General features: G+C 39.0%; 1 protein-coding gene across 2 annotated transcripts in view; it reads right to left on the reverse strand.

Annotated features, from left to right (window-relative positions):
• Nucleotides 1-17585, reverse strand: part of NOX4 (NADPH oxidase 4) — a 100638-nt gene that overhangs the window by 23981 nt on the left and 59072 nt on the right. For both annotated transcript variants that reach the window (XM_066570392.1, XM_066570383.1), the window contains exon 13: nucleotides 11644-11725. In XM_066570392.1, coding sequence (XP_066426489.1) covers nucleotides 11644-11725 — 82 coding nt within the window. The remainder of the gene's footprint in view (nucleotides 1-11643; nucleotides 11726-17585) is intronic.

The following is a 17585-nucleotide window of genomic DNA, read 5'->3' on the forward strand; positions in this document are numbered from 1 at the left end:
AAACATTTCTACATGGTGCACATGCTATTCACTGGTGCCAGAATCTGAGTGCAGGGCCAAATAACTAAAAACAAAGTTAAATTGGTGAGGGGGGTGCCTCTGCCCACAAATAGCTGGAATAGCAAATGCAGACATAAATGGATTTCTTAAATCAAGTGATGCTCTTAAGAGCTGCCTGCAACCAACCTGCTCTATTTTGCTATCAAATTACTTGAGAGAGACAGATCAAATTTTGATAGCTCCTCTTTGCATGGCTTCTTTAAAGTGGATTCCTTCACTGTTGTGCAAATATGCACCAATTAAAAAAGTTAACCATCAACCATTACATATCCAGTTACTGCCATCTAACAACAGAAAGACAAAATGTATACAGATGCACACTAACTATGCTCTCAGACAGCAAGGCACGGCTACAGATGGAGCAGTAAAAGCTAGGAAAGTTCCCCATCTCAGCTTCTGCTGACTCTGAAAAGAGGGAAGCAGGGGCTGAGCTCCAGGGACAGCCATTCTGCTGCACTTAGACCTTGGAATTAAGATGTTCAAATGGAACCATGTGTGAAAGAAGATTTGCAGATGCTGAACTTAGCCTGTTCTCACATCAGGACACAGCAATTCACAAATAAATGAACAAGACATTCCTTCAACCCTCCTTCCCAGTACAAAACAGAGGGAGATGAGGTTGTCCATTAATACCAACATGGCTTGCCTGTCACAGAAGAGCAGTGCCCAGAGACTCTCATTACAGCCTGTGTCACTGAACAAGCTCATTACATTTTGCTCTGCTGATCAACAGGGTACTCTTTTGAACTAAGAAATCTTTTTCCATGTAATGTATGGACTGTGCACAAAACAGAAAGTTACATCTGACCTTCCCTTCCCTTCCCTTCCCTTCCCTTCCCTTCCCTTCCCTTCCCTTCCCTTCCCTTCCCTTCCCTTCCCTTCCCTTCCCTTCCCTTCCCTTCCCTTCCCTTCCCTTCCCTTCCCTTCCCTTCCCACTATTCAAAAAACAAATTATAGTAGAGGTTTTTTCCTTTTGCTTCAGTTCAGCAGCCATGTCTGACATATGTGAGTTGATGCAGAATTTCATGTTGTCTCCTTGAAACAAAACAGGGGTGACAGAGGGGCTGGCATGTAACAACTGTCCTTCACATAAAGTCTGCTCTTTCTGGATGGAAAGCAGCACAGCATTTCACTCTGGCATAACTTAAATATGTAACCAATGACTATTACACTGCTGTTTACAGACCAGCAGTGATCCTTCAGGACAGCAGCACTCAGAAACACTGGCACTGAACTTCTGACTCTGAATTGCTCACTGCATCAGCTTAATAAATATATTTTGATACTTTCTAGTTGTTCTTTCAGCTTATACTAAAAAAAAAATTATGGAAAGCCTGGGTTCAGTTCACAACTCCAGAGTTTACCTTATACCAGCTTGAATGAAATGCCAGTTTCCTAGATTTGAGGAAAGTGAGTGGGATCTCTCCAACGCACTTCAAACTCTTACTCATGGAGTGACGTGCTGAAATCCTAGAGATGGTTCCCTTAAAAACTGCAGTGGCAGGAGATACTCTTGGTGTATTATTAAGATCACAGAGTTTCATCTTCATGATGCCCACACAGCCAGAACATCAGGTTTGTGACTCCTTCACAAGATAACATTACACCTACATGATTTACCTTGTCCAAGTTGAAGCACAGGAAAATAGATGGCTCAGTTCTGCCACCATTTCTTTGCTTGTTGTGGCAAAAGAGCACCACATGATAGAAAATTGCTAACAGCCACTTCCATTGCTGTATTTCCCCAACAACATTAGGAAATAAGGCACCAAAAAAAAAAAGTAAAAATAGTTTTCAAAAGTCTTTTGAGAAGGGATGCAAATACCTTCGTTTTGAAGAAACCACTGTAAACGCATGTGTGCATTTCAAATATTATTTAGGAAACCTCAGCTATCCATGCAAGTAAAAGAACTAATTAAACATGAAGAATATTAGAAATCACCAGCACTAATGTACCTAGAAAACCTATTTTAATCTTGAAGACACAGTATACACTGAGTGGAAATGCAAAGTTATAATATCCTTATGTAACATCATGATGCACCATGCAGAGGGAGAACAAGACCTTGGAAACTCTCAGGCATTTTGCTTTCATAAGACACTTTGGAGTATTTTTTGAAACTAGAGAGAATACAGAGAACATTTGTAATATAGGTTATCACCTCCATACTGGTGAAGCAGACCTGAGGTAAGAGGACTGACCCTGATGCTGTGGGGGTTTTTGGAGTAGGCAGCAATTTTGCTTTATAGAAGCTCCCAGAGAAATGAAAAAGTTTTAAATGTTGGATTTTAAATGAGAGTTTGATTCTACATGACTTTCAACCCCACAAAAATTTAATTTAAACCTTGTTTTATAAAGATACCTTGACAGCAATGGATAATTAGGACATAAAGCAAAGTATTATATCAAAGTTATTAGGCTCTAAAGCAAATTATTTTCATATCTTTTCTTTCTGGTTGGTGCCTACAATACACCTTCTCTCACTGCTTTAATGGAAGAAAAAATGTCACCACATTCTTGATACAACAGAAACGCATCATTAATCACCTCACTTGACACACCTGATGCCTCACGTTAGGAGCAGATGCTTAGACTAATAATTTTCTGCAAATGTGTAACCCACAAGATTCTTCTATTAAAAAACAACAACCAGAAACTCTGAATAACACCAAATTCATCTTCAACATCCAAAAAATCAGTACATATCCTCTATTCAAACAGCTTTTGTGTTTGGACTTATCTACTTTAGTCTCCAACTCTGTTTGTGAGCAGCCTCAGCCAGCCGATTAGGCAACAATCAGAAAGGATTTGGCAGCTAATATCATGACTGTTGCAGTCCTGCAGCTGCTAGCAATGTTTTCCAGCTGCTAGCTGTCTGGCCACTCAAAAGCACTTGTGATTCTTTCAAACCACTTGACAAGGTCACAGAAGAAGTTTCCTTGGGGCTAGGCTTGGCCCACTGGGCACTATCAACGAGCAGCCAACTCCTATCCTCATGAGTGAGGATAATTAACATCTACAATAACATACTATAGGATGAGACAGCTTTTCCACCACTGCCAATTTTTACAACTTCATAGTTCTGAGCTAAGCTCTAGCCCAGATGTTGAGACAACTTCCTCCATGAAATGGGGCTGACCTGTATATTTGGGGATGCTCAATTCAGGGTGGTCCTCTTGGCATCCCACAGCCCAGGTCTCCTATATATTTCTCTGAAGAGACGAGGAATGGCTGTTAGATCAACATGGGCCTGTTGCTGCCTCTGATTATCACCAAGAGTTTATAGGCCAACAAGTTTCATGAAAAAGAAATGTGAGTGTCTCCCTCACATATACCTTAAAGAGCCTGGCACTCAGAATTAAACCACTCCACCAGTGCCATGCACCAAAAGGCTGCTAAAACTTAAATCCAGGCTCATGTCCTGAAAAGAACAAACCATCTTTGCCCATTTTATGCAAAACTAGAATACTAACAGTCTCCTTTGTCTTGAATGTTTGTGCTTTCCTCTCCTCTGCAGTATTAAAGCATGAAGAGACACTTGTAATACACATGAAATGCTTATCTCACACTTTACCTGCACCTTCAAACCTATTTGGCAAATGGCCAGAACTGCAAAGAGTGTTGATAAATTACTACCATTGTTAAAGACCAGGAAGTACATTTATGGCTCATGTCTAACATGAAACACAAAGGACAACATGGCAGGCAGATTCTTCTTTTTCCTCCAAATGTTTAGGGGCATAACATAGTCCATTTTGCCCCTTATTATAGCTGGAATCTTTCTTTTCTCCTTTTTCCACCAAGACTTACTAACAAAACACCAAAGATGTTGCCTCCTTTAACAGCCTTGGGGTCCCTCACTGAAAGAATGGGGCCAAAAATAAAAATGCTAATGTGCAGGTAGGCGTATAGGACAGAATGAATGATGCTGTCCCCTTTTACCCAGAGTCACATGGAACCAAAAAGTGGTTGGAGTTGGAAGGGACCTCTGGAGGTGATCAAGTTCAACCCCTGCATGGAGTAGGTTGCACAGGACTGCTAACTCCAGGAGGAAATTAATACTGTCAACAACTAAAACTCCTTAGCACTTGTTTCTCTTCTTTTCCAGAGCCTGGTGCTTGGATTGCTGTAACTATGGTAATTGTGAAACTACTTTTTTTAAACTAATATAAGTCATTACTTTTAAAACTATGATAAAATTGGATATAAGGGCAGAAGAGATCATTTTAACTCTCTTACATAATGAATCAAAGAACCTCACTAATACTTTCAGTATCAAACTACTATAACTTGTGTTTGAGTTGTTTTAAAAAAAACATCCCTCAAGATATCTGGTGGCAGATAACTCCTCACAGTCTCATGATGCTGTTGAGTAGTAGACATGTATGTATCAATTAATTGGCAAGCTTTATCAAAAACCATGCTCATACTCCCAGACAGCCAAATGAAAACCATCTCTAATGATTTGTCTTACCTCCTTCACTTTGAACAAAGCAATGATTTCATCTCCCAAAAGTTGTGAGAGGTTTAATCATCTTTTATTCTCAGTCAGCCATTTCCCATTTTCAACTAGGATCACCACAATGTTTTGCAAGGAACAGTTCATGCCTGCTATGAGCCATAATGAGCCACAACTATGCTATGATAAACAGGTAAGTTCAAGCAGCATCTAAAAGAGAATACATATGCACATGGAGCTTCAGTTTTGCATGTATGTTGCTGCACAAATCTCTTTTTTTTTTTCCCCACATCTTTCTACCTAGAAAGATTTATACTTGTGCTTTAGATTTCAGGTCTGAGCCCTATTGAAATTAGCAGCAAAATTCCTCTTGACATCAAGGGAACTGGTTCACTCTGTGCTGTTGTTACATGAACTTGAGGCTACTGGAAACAGAACAAAAGTGTCTTTATTTTGCAAGTTACTGCAGTACTGTACTGGTACTCTAAACAAATATAGCCTATGTCTTGAGAAATTTATGAGCCATTTCTTAGTTTAATGTGTAGTCCTAATATTTCAAGATACTGATTTGGTTCCATTTGATATTATCTGGATGGGTTCACATGTGCTCTTTTCAGAATCTGAGCTCAAATATGTAATGTACAGTATGAATTACTGTCCTCTTTCTTTCTGTTTTCATTTCAGTTTCAAAAAAATTTAGATCCAATAGTTGCATTTTTACTCCTGTAATACGATTGCTCTTTTTAATGAATAGCTACCAGCTACCCCATTGATATTATTCTTTCCATTTTGTAGAAACCTCTAATGACAGGAAAATGGACTTTAATTAGAATGAAGGTTTTATTATCATGGAGCTCAGCCTTGCACTGGTTTGTAAACTCTACAGAATAAGGTGTTATCGCTGCAAAAAGCCACACTAAAAAAATTAAAAAAAAAAAAGAGACAAAACCCTAACCTCATAAAAATATTATTCTCAAACAGCTTGAATTTCTTTTAAAGGTCGTTCCTCCTTAAGCAGGTCTCTTTTTTAATCAAGTCATCAAAGTCTCTTTTTTAATCAAGTCATCAAAATTCTCTGAAACTCAGGTTTCTGAGGACAGAGACTGATGATGAGATAGTTTGCTTCTAGCCTGCATTTTGAAATAAATCTTGGAGCATTTCAAAACCAGTAATTTTCATGCTTCATGTACAATGCCACACAAAGCATTTAAAGTGCTTGTGTGGGCACTTCTGAAAGGCTCCTTCATTTGGCACCTTCCCATCTGATTTCAGCAATATGGGCAGGCCACGTGTTTTTGCAGTGGAAAAGAGGATAGATGTTATTTCAGATGAGAGAGCCAACTGCACACAACTGAGAGGACTGTGGAAGACCTGATTTCTATTTCTGATCTCATCCCAAGGAGAATTGTTCCTGGATGATGCTGGTACCTTACATCAGAGTTCCATGCCTCGGTTTTTCCTCTATAATAAGAGGACATCTTTTGTAAAGCACTTCACAGGGAGCCTTTAATAGAAAACCACTCCTTAAAAGTTCTCCACCTCTTTTTAAAATTAAAAATCTCTTTGCCTTTGCAATGAAGACTCAGTGATGAACACATAGGTCACAATTTTCCCCCTTGAAGAACATCAGGGAAGTTGTTGCCTTTGTTTCTAATGCAAACTGAACTGGGTTTCTAGGCCATGCTCTGCTAGCTGCTCTTATGCTCATTTCAATCTGTGATTCAAGGGAATCTCAGTGGGTGCACTGCCTGAGAAGCATCACTTCCAGCAGCCATATCTCACTACTTTCTTGTGTTAGACACAAATTATTTTCCTCTAAAAAGAAAAATGTTCTCAAGACAGCTGCAAATAAGACATAAGCTTTATTCCTGGGGTATTATTTATGAAATTTTATCTGTTTCTTGGCTCAGATCTCAAGCTGTAGGAAATTGCCACAGATCCATTATCATTAAAATAAATAATTGGGAACCAGAAGACACAATGGTTTAGGGAGGGCACTAACTTTCTGCCGTCTATTTGTCTAGACTTCTCCATGATGAGAATTGAATAACATCATTTAGCTTTTTTGAGCTGAAATTTCACCACAGCTATTCAAAGATGACCTTCAGAAATATGTATTTGAAGATACATACATATATATCAAGAAGTTGTATTTTCTGGGGTTTTTCATGATGTGAAAATTACCAGCATTTTTGTGCATACACAAGAAGACTACCTTAATTTACTGTGAACATATACAAAAGAATTAAAAGTAAATGCATTTGGAATATTATTTCATCATACCTGATAGGTTTAAGTTCATTTTTTTCTCCAAAATTCAAGACTTTGCCATTCCATTTAAATAATAAAGATTTATTTCTTATACAGCCAAATTTATGAGTTTAGATAGTCTCCTTATTCTATGAAGAAGTGCTGTTACTTCTCTTGATACACATTATGGAAACAGTCACCAAAATGTTGTTTTTCTTCATTTCTGCCTTTTTTTTTCCTTTTGTGCTTTTTGTTTTTGTTTATTTCACTTTATTTTAAAAGTAAGTGGGAAAACTTTTGAAAGGTTTTAAGATTTTGGGAGAGAGACCTCTTTAGCAAGCCTTACCCTGCAAGAAATTATTATTTATTTTGTTCAAGATAAGGGCAAGTTTTAAACTGATCTCCACCCTTCTGTATGGAGGTGACATTTCAGATGGTACAGGACTTTCTTCTTCAGGATAAAATGGTACAGTGCGATGGCAGAAACTGGAAACTGAAGTTAAAAAAATTATCACAGGTGAAGAAACTGACAAGTGAAACAAGCTGATCTAAAGGCTTGTGAGTTTTCCAGATTTTAACATCTCAATTTGATTCTAAATTCCTGCTCTGGCTGAGTGAAAAACTTGCTGCAGGGATTATCAGTAATTCTCTATGGCTTATGTTAAGAAGGGACTCAAATTAGCTGGAACATAACCACTCCTTCTGTTCTTAAAATCTGTGAATCACCCAAAAACTTTTTTATCAAACCCACAGAAGATAAGAGTGAAGACTGCAAATATTTCTGAAGGGGGAAAAAAAAGAAGCAAATAATCCCTCTAAAAAACCCCACATATTTATATGAGGATTTCAGCTCTAACTTGAAAATATAAAGTATGGATGAACTGTCAAGTTACTTCTAGACAGAAAAAAAACTGCTAAAAACCTGTAATGCCAGTAGCATTTCTGGCACATCCCTCTTTAAGTGCTGCTTTGTGCCATGTCAGCCTCTCTCCTGCCTTATTCACCCATCAACCTAATTTCTCACTCTTGCACTTCTTTTATCACTTTCCTTATCATTCTGTTCTTTAGGGTTTGCTTTTTTCTTTTGACACTATCAGGCCCAGCTACAAGTGGCACTTCTCCCTGGCACTTCAAGGCAATTGCATATCCTTTCCCTGTGCACAAAGCACAGGCAGTCAGGAGCAGAGTGGAGTCAGCAGGGATGGAGCAACCTAAGCCCCTGCTACCACCAAGCACCCTATCACATGCTGGACCCTGCAGCCAAATTAATGAGCATAGTGCCTTCTTCAGGAGCAATCCTGTGCAGTCTTTGCTGCACTCTAGCAGTTCCTGCATTTTATGAGTGAAACTGTGGAAAAAACATGTAGGAATAAAATCAGCAAAGTGGACAAGCAAGGAAAGCATGAAGCAGATACCAACATGAGAAAAGCTCCTGCAGAAATGTGCTAAATGTGAAACCCTCAATGGTTTTTTATGAGATACAGGGGCCGTAATGCTCATTTGAAAAGTAAGGAGTCGGGATAAGATTTGTTGGAAAAAGTTTGGTTTGCTGACAGACCTGATTGTGTTGGCCTAACTCCCCTCAGTGACTTCAGCAGGCTTGTGGAGTGAGGGAGAGCAGGACGGAGCTGCAGATATGTCTGTCATTTGTTTTGCATGCGGAGGGTTTTCCCAGGCAGCTGTGCACCCCAATCCATTTGGTTGCCCACAGCTGCAGGTTTATTCTTAGTTTCAGGAATGTGAAACCTTGTGGACATGGTAATGGCTTCGTGTCAGCAAGGAGACAGGTTTTCCCCTCAAAATAGTTCTCTTTGTGGACAGGTCAGTTTCCAGATTAAGTGGATAAGGGTATGTGGTCACATCTGATTCCTAAACCACGTTTGTCATTGAGGTATCAAAATGACTTGCCCGGATTAGATTGTTCTTGCTAGTCCTGTTACATGTAACTACATGCAGTGCAGTGTGTTTTCATTAAAAACCCTTAAAAACTCTAGGCATGGGATTGAAGCATAAGATAGAGCCAAGCCCCTTCTGCTCTGCAACCCCTTGAAGAAAAGTGAGAGGACAAATACTGCAGGCCGGGCTGGCTGGGTGGGTGCTGTCCCACAAACTGGCAGAGCGTTGTGTCCAGCCCAGAGGCCACGGTGAGAACTGGTGCTCATGATGCCATGTGGGCACACAGTGGTACATCAAGAAGCCAAGCTGATGTGCTGTGTAACTTTATAAGACTTGATCTTTGTAAGATCTGCTGCTTGCCAGAGCAGGTATTGGCTCCTTGGCTAAGCCAAAGCTGTCCAAATAAACTCAGGCAAACACAAGGGCAATAAAAATATCACACATTTCTCCATCAACTAGGAGGGAAAAGCAAGTTTCTTTGACACATCTACCACAGAAAATTCAGCATATTCTAGAAAACTTCTTCCAGACATTCCAGTGCATGGACATCTCTGAGAACAAGATGCACCCAAAATTATCTGGCTGTTACCTGGGAAAGAGCTCAGGTCCTAATGTAGTAAATGAACAAGAACATAATTCAAGTAAGAACACCAAGGTTTCTATTTCTTCCAAAAGTTGATGGATTATAGTTTGCACATTTAGCCTTTAATATTTATTGCAATGATTCTGAATATCCTGAGTGGTGCTGAACATCCTCCTATCCAATCTCCTTCCTTTCGACATTTGTCTCTTTAATATGTGAAAACTTTTATCCTTTCTACCTACTAAGCCCTGCTTAGTCAAGCTATTCAGCTAAGTCACTACTAAAAATTCTCTTCTATTTTTAACCTTCAATATTCTTCAGATTTCTTTAATCATTGCAAGCTTGAGTTTGTGCCCTGTGACAACATCTCATTAAAATGGTCTTCCTACTCAGATCCTAATGTAGTACAACCAGCCACTGCTCAGTTGAAGTCATAAAGGGACACTGATTTAGGAGATTTGTCTCTTCACTACCTTAATTTCTGTTAACCAACCCTTTGGAGAAAATGAGAATAGGAAAGGTGAAAAAATCATATGGGAATAAGACAAAATATATTATGAAGATAAACAGGTTTTCTACTTTGCTAAACTCAAGTACCTTGCTCAAAAGACAACCCCTGGGGAAATTTGGATAAGTCAATAGTGTTCAACCAGTTTCTAAACAGGTTGTAATATATGATAAATTTCTGTAACAAGTGAGCAAATTTGCACCAATCAATGATGCTATGAACAAGAATCTATTGCTTTGAAGAACATATGCAAACTTATTTTTGCTTAGGTGCCAAAATTTGGCCAACTTTTGCATGTTAGAGGAAGCACACAATCTTCCCAAGTAACATGGCTGAAAACATGTGTCCTTTTTGAGATGCAAGGCCACTATAACTTCAAAGAGGAGCAGAGCTCCATACAAGATATTTGCGCTGTGATCTTTGAAGAGTTGAACACATCTTCTGTCAGAAGACAACAGACAACTCATTTGCCCATGAATCTGACAGTGTGTAATATTGTTAGTAGACTTTTTGCCAAGAATGCTAGCAATAAATTGAATGTAATGAAATGGAAAGTCAAACATCTTAGGAATGATTTATATAAAGATAAGTCTGTTCTTTGAGGAAGGACAACAAACTGGTTTCTCAGACCAGTCTGACAGTGTCCATATCAAAAATGAAATAATCTAAGCCAAGCAAAGCATAATACTGCCAGGGTTCCAAAGGATAAGGAGAAAAGTAATAATTCATGGAAGTCCTAACAAAACAAGCAAATCAATCCGTACACATATGGTGCCTTCCACTATTTCATATATAGGACCTCCACAGTATCCAGTTATATAGTGACAATGGACAATGCAAACAAGAAATTTAGGGTGATAAATCTGTGTCTCCCTTGAAGTCAAAGCAAAACTTTGTCATTTTCAGAATCAGGATTTCATCCTTCAGTAGTTTATTTTCAAGTACTCACAGCGAGGATGTGACTGGCTTTCAGCACTCAGCCTCCCTAACTGTCTGTTCTTAAAAAAAATTGTATTATCAGATTTAAAGAGATTTGACACCTAGCTTCACTGACTTCTTGTCTATTTCAGAAACCTCCTAACAATAATAACTAAAATAAATAACTGTGCTTGTTTTCACCATCATTGAAGGACTGTCTAAATACATTCTTTCTTCCATATCCACCCTCTGTCCACCCTGCACTAGCATTCTTTCATTGCTCATTCTGGTCAGGGTTAATGTGAGCACTGTTTCTTCTTCTTTCCCCTTCACTGCCTCAGTTGAAGCTGAAAGTGACTGTTTCTTCTAGTAGATAAAACAGCAAAGAGCTTTTATTGCTTCACTCAGGTATGTCACTTGGAAAAAGAAGAGGTATTGTCCAGGATACACAATACATTCAAGACCTCCTTAACACTCAACACTACTCTTTAAATCCCTTTAGGGATATAGGCAAACATATACCCTTAAAAAAGGCAGAAAAAAATGTTTCCTAGTGTTTGCAGCCTTTCAGAGGAAAGCCTGTTAAAATTCAAGGGAATCTGTCACCATCAATGATGGAAGCCCAGAAGACAAGAATGGGGATTAGCCTGATAAAACATCTACCTGTGTCAACAGAGAAACAAGCTCCATCAGACACTGATCCAGGCAACTCAACATCTGTGCTCCACCACCACCACCACCACCACCATCACCACCTCCCCCACTGACAGCTGAGCGTGCTTGCAATGCGTGTTTGCTTCTCCTCAACATCAGTCAAAAGACTGCAGAGATCAGTGCAAGTGTGGCTCCCTGACAGCTCTGTCTAAGGATTCTGCACCAAAAGCATGTACGGTGCTATAAATGCTTTACTCTCCCTCGCTGCAAATAGATAAAGATTTTATTTCTCCCAAGAAGACAATCTTACTTACTTGGGATAGCGTCTCTGCTGAAAGATGGGCAGAATCTCTGTATCTTGATTTGAATGCAGAAGCAGTAAATCCCGAAATCTTTCTGTCAGGACAAAGAAAAAAAAAAGAAGAAAAGAAAAAAAAACAAACCCAGACTGTGACTCTGCATTATATGTTCAGGCCATGAGTAAGCAAGCAGTAATATCAGTGAATTCTCTTCTCCAGAAATATTTAGCAGAGGACAAAACTAAGCATGGAGGGACTAAAAACCACTGTTTCCTGTAAAACCTAATATTTTAAAATGCCTTTTTTTTTTTTCATTCAATACTGCATTCTAGTAGTGCCTATAAGCTTCTAAGGTCTGCACAGAGGTCTTCTGAGTATCACGCACAGCCAGCCATAAAAAGTCCCTGCCTTGAAGAGCCTAGTCTAAACAGAAAGGAGGAGCCCCTAAGAATTCACACTCAAGGAACACAGTAGTCAAAACAAAACACAGATTAATTAATTCATATAAATTAAACTGCAGTACAAATCCTTCGGTAACAGGCTCAATGTTTTAAGGATGGTTGGAAGACTGGATTTCTTTTTTGTCATAATTATCTATTTCAAAAACTGCATGATTGGGTTTTCTGCAGGAGCTAAAGCTTTTGTAACTTAATTTCACTGACCACCAAATGAAGGGGTGGTTGTAGCTAGCCTTTCTCTTATGCTTTTCTCTTGAGGTGGTTAGACACAGTAAGTCAAGTGGGATCTGAAGGACCTTCTATCAGTCCAGATTTCTCAGTCATGAAAGATAGAAACCTCCTTAAAATTCACATGATATTAAGATTCAGGGATAGAATGGGATTTCCCACCCAGATCAAATTCCTTTAGTAGCTCTCCATAGCATGGGATGTGCTCTGTTTCCTTCTTTCCTTCCGTCACCTGCAAGTTTAATCTGTCCTACAGTGGCACAGAACTGATGCCCTTTCCACCTCCTACCTTTCCTTCAATACTTTATAACTGTGGCTGAAAGTCTTCAGCTACAGGTATTATGCTTCCTTTGCTAAACCACAGTTTGTAGCCTTTGGTGTGTGTGGCAGCTGTACCATGGATTTCTCCAAACTAACTCTCTTCCATGAAAGTTTTCATTCTGGAAACTGAACCTGAGGGTAAGTGTAGTCCTCCTCCTCCTCTCAGATTCCTATGTATCTTAAAATTCTCTAACACCAAGTTTATGAATAAGAAAGTTACAAGACAAAAAAACATTTAGTTTTATGCAATATTCTGCATCAAAAGTAAGCTCCATTAATTTGGATACAATTCTGCTATGTAGCCTCCAAAGTGGAAAGAAACCCATCCGAACCATACTTCATAAAGTTGTAATACCTTGAAAAAAGCACAGTTAATTCAGAAGGAAAACTCTCTTGTTAAGGCCTCAGTTTTAAAGGTCAGCTATCTCACACCTGAGTCTTTTCTCAGCTGGCTAAGATGTATTGCAAACATTTTGGATAAGATACCAGGATCTGTCAGTGAAGAAAGAAGGGCTTATCTTTGTTCCTTTATTTGTACACCTCTTCATATTCAATTCTGAAAGAAATAAGCACTCCTACCTCCAAAATTCTTCTCAAATCTTCAAAATGTAAATTAGACTTCCTGTACCTAACTGGAACAAAGAGCAGATGTGGCCAACAAAACAAATTCAATAAATGCAATACTGTAAAGATGAAAGTTAACTCCAATGAGTACCTTTCAGGAAACAGACTGCTCACTGTATTGAGGAAAAGCTTGCTTTTCCTACACTACTTCTTGACCTCTGCTTGAAATTTTAGGAAGATGGAGAAATTTGCTTTTCTTTCAGTCTTCTGGTACATGGCAATAGGATGTACACACACATGCCCTATCATACTTAAAGATGATACATTACCATCTTCAAAAGCCAATGGACAAGAACTGAAAGGCTACAGAAAGTTTTCACCAATGCAAAATATCCCCTCATATTTCAGAGCCAGCACATTAACTTCCACCCCTGCTTCAGTAATCTCCCCACACAACCCAAGCTACTGATGCATTTCCAGGTGTCCTTTACAAAAGCCTCCATTCAAACAACAGCCTTTGTGTGTGCCTGATGGAGGAATGGGAGGAAGTTTACCACGGCAAACACTGAGTGACAGCACTTCTTTCCATGACTTGAGGATTTTGATCTCTAGAACGCGGTGCGAGACACCACGATTAAGGATCTGTCTTTGCGGTGGCATGGCTGATTTACTTCTGAGGGCCTGTAACCAGGTGTGACAGCAATGTCAAACACAGAGAGACATGCTCTTACTCAGTTCAATGCTGTACAACACCACATTACAGGTAGGTGAGTGAAGCTGATTTGACAGATCTTGGTAAGGATCTGTGACTCTCAGTGAGAGACAAAACACATCTCAGTGAGTGTGCAGATATGTCGCACCCATTGTTCTGTCTGAGACGGATATCATCCAGGCAGAGTGCCATATTCCATCTCTATCTCCTACTCTGTGCCATATTCCATCTCTATCTCCTACTCCGTGACTTATTCTTGTGCTGCTGCCCTTTCACATTGATCAAGGCCACCTGGCTGCACTCCAGGACTCAATTCAGCAAGCAGCGATCTTGAAAATATTTTGAATAGTAATGTGACAGGGCTGGCCAGTGCTGGAGCAAAAGCAGCCAAGTTATGGCATCTGAAATTGGCCTGAACAGTATTCCTACTAGATCTTGTTTTAGCTAAAGTCAACTTTTTTATTCCCCCCACGCTATGGCAAATTTCCCAGGCAGATGTATTTTCTTTTCACCATATGACTTTACTCATTTTTCCATGTGGCGTGGTTTAACCTCAGACAGCAACCAAGCCTCACACAGCTGCTTGCTCACTCCTCCCATGGTGGGATGGGGGAGAGAATTAGAGGAGTAAAAGGAAGAAAACTCATAGGTTGAGACAAAGACAGTTTATTAGGACAGACAAGGGAAGAAATTATAATCATGGCAATAATAATAAAAATAATTAGAATATACAAAACAAGTGATGTACAATGCAATTGGCTCACACTTGCCAACCAATGCCCAGCCAGTTCCTGAGCAGTGGCTCCTGGCCAGCTTTCCTCACAGTTTATGCACTGAACACGATGCCATATTTTACAGAATATCCCTATGATCAGCTGGGGTCAGCTGATCTGGCTGTGTCCCTCCCAACTCCTTATGCCTTCCAACTTTCTCACTGGCAGGGCATGTAAAGATGAAAAGTCCCTGTCTTAGCATAAAGACTGCTTGGCAACAACTAAAATACCAATGTGTGATCAACATTATTCTCATCCTAAATCCAAAACACAGCACTGTACCAACTATTAGTATGAAAATTTACTCTGTTCAAGCTGAAACCAGAACACCACAGAAACACACTACATGGTAGTGTTGCACCTCATCTCAAATCTATTATACAGCTTCTCCCAGCACATTAACCTCCATGTCCTGTGCATGCAGGAGTCTTTAGGACTGAATTGTCCCATGGGACCATTGTGTACACATGTCACTTTTCAGCTCTATGACATGCTCCTATTACACCAATATGTGCCTAGTACCAAAGTCACTCTAGACAAATGACACTATTGCCTTTAAGACCATCCAACAAGGTGATGAGGGAGGTGACAAGAGCCTTGGTAGCTACTTGACAGCACAGGTACTTTTGGTGCTCTTACAAAAGGAAATATCTGAAGACTGATGCTTTACAAGAGAAGGCTTTTCAATTCACAAGAAAAAAAGTCACAACAATAGCTTCCCAAAGGGGGAAGAATTTTTAAAGAAACCTAAGACATTGTTCTAATTCATACTACAACAACAAATGAAAGACTTGAGAACTAATGAAACCAATCATTAGAACATTTTTACATTATTTTGAGTTGCAATCAGTAGTTGACCAATAGAACTAAAACAAGTCACAGTCTTTTCATTACTTGGATAATTTTAAAGAGGTATCTTCCATAATTGAGTCCTTTTTCCTGTGATGCTTTTGTCTAGGTGTTGGTCTGATTCATTAAAATAAAAAAGAATAACATTTACTTAGCCAAGGTTGCTTACTTCTGAAAACTGGCAATTACCTTTTCCGTTCCTCATTCTATTCATACAATTTGCATGAGTTAAAGTCTGTACTAGCGACAGTATTGTTCACATTGTTCTGAGATGAGCTATACCACTGATTGTTTTGTTGATCTGCTGTGTGTGACACTGCAGCCTGTCTCACTGATGCTCCCATAAGTCTGCCTATAGGACAAAGTTCTCAAAGACATCAAGAAAGGTTGCACAGTCACATCTTATGCTCAAATTTATGTTATGTTTTCAATATGATGAGTGCCTCAACTTCCTCCTGGCTTTTATTTTGAGTGTACAGTTCTTTCCAAATTCTTCATCAGTGAGAAGTCCTCAGTTAAATTTAGGCAGTCTCATTGAGACTATACATGTTTAGCTAAATATATAGTATAATTAGTTACCTTTGATGACTGCAGACTGGTTGCAATAACACAGTCTTATGCCCTATCCTCCTAAATCAGGAAGACTGCAGACTTTAAAGAAAAGAAAGTTTGCCATTGAAATCTTTATGGATTTAACATATCCTATATATTTATTTCTTCTCTGTCTTTTATCTAAGTTTTCTTCTCTCTGTTCTACCTTTTGCTCCTCCTCTCCCTCCCAGCATAATATACTCACCAGTCAGCTACTGGAACCTCAGTTATAAATACCCTTACCATCTTTATGGTAATACATGTTAACACCAAGCCAGTTAATCTACAAGGACAGAAGGATGCATTTCAAGAGAAATTTTCCCTTTAAAATATTTAGATTAATGCCATATTTGTTCTCAAACAGAATGGGGTTGTGCTCAGTATGGTGAGTTGACAGTAATGTCAGAAAAATAAGAGCAAGAATGGGCATATGGTGTGAAGGTCACTCAAACTGGTTACACAGTCAAGTTTTGTCCTTCCAGGATACACTATTACAGAAGTGGAAAGAGAAACAAAGGAAATTTCTGCAGTATTTTAATATTTGGGTCTTCTCACAGTGGAGAAAAATAATTTCTATAGAAGGTCCCTGTGAGTTAAAACACATTATTATTCACATTCTGTAGACAGAAACACGCTGTGGCACAATGAGCACTGGCCTTGTTTTTCAAAGCTGTCACGTCCCTGAAGGTCTTATTGCTTTAGCACTTCAAAAATTATGCCAAAAGTCACGCACTGCAGTTGTGTAAGGTTTGACTTTAAAAGTCAGGTCTTGTGGTTGTCTTTTCTCACTCCTTCTTTTTACAAAATATCTTACGGAAAATAACAGCAAAATCACTTTCACTGTAATTTCACTCTGCTGAATTCCAAGGGTCTTGAAAAATCAAATCCCTGCTCCTTCAGAGTTTGATGGGTATGAAGCTATGAGGTCACTGCACTATATACCTGAAGTCTGAGACATTACTGGTTTGTTTATCCCAACTACCTTTACCCAACACCTTTGGACCATTTTCTGAACCACTAATAAAAAAAGGTCAAATTTCATACAATCAACTCAGTTCAGAACACTGTAACACCAATGGCAATTGGCTTAACAGGATAAGGATTTCATTAATACCAGTTTTATGGATTTTTTTAAAATGAAGTTAATAAGGATAAAAAGAAATGTGATGAGAAAGCAACCAGAGAGTGGGAGAACAGAACAGCTTCATCAGACCACCAAATGGTCTATCTATAGTGACACTCTTCTACATTTGGATATTTTGTAGTCATGTTTCTGTAATTACCTCTTCTGCATTCTGAGCAACAAATATCAGTTCCACCTTTCACCACAAGGACACTTGTAAGTCCTGCAATTTCAAACTAAAAAAACTGCCTAGTTTTATGCAAAATTTACAGTGGCTTGAACAACTTCGATGTCACAAATACCAACTTGCAGTAATTAAAACAAAATAAATTTAAAAA

Source organism: Molothrus aeneus, chromosome 2 (genome assembly GCF_037042795.1).
Source record: "Molothrus aeneus isolate 106 chromosome 2, BPBGC_Maene_1.0, whole genome shotgun sequence".
Classification (NCBI taxonomy): domain Eukaryota; kingdom Metazoa; phylum Chordata; class Aves; order Passeriformes; family Icteridae; genus Molothrus; species Molothrus aeneus.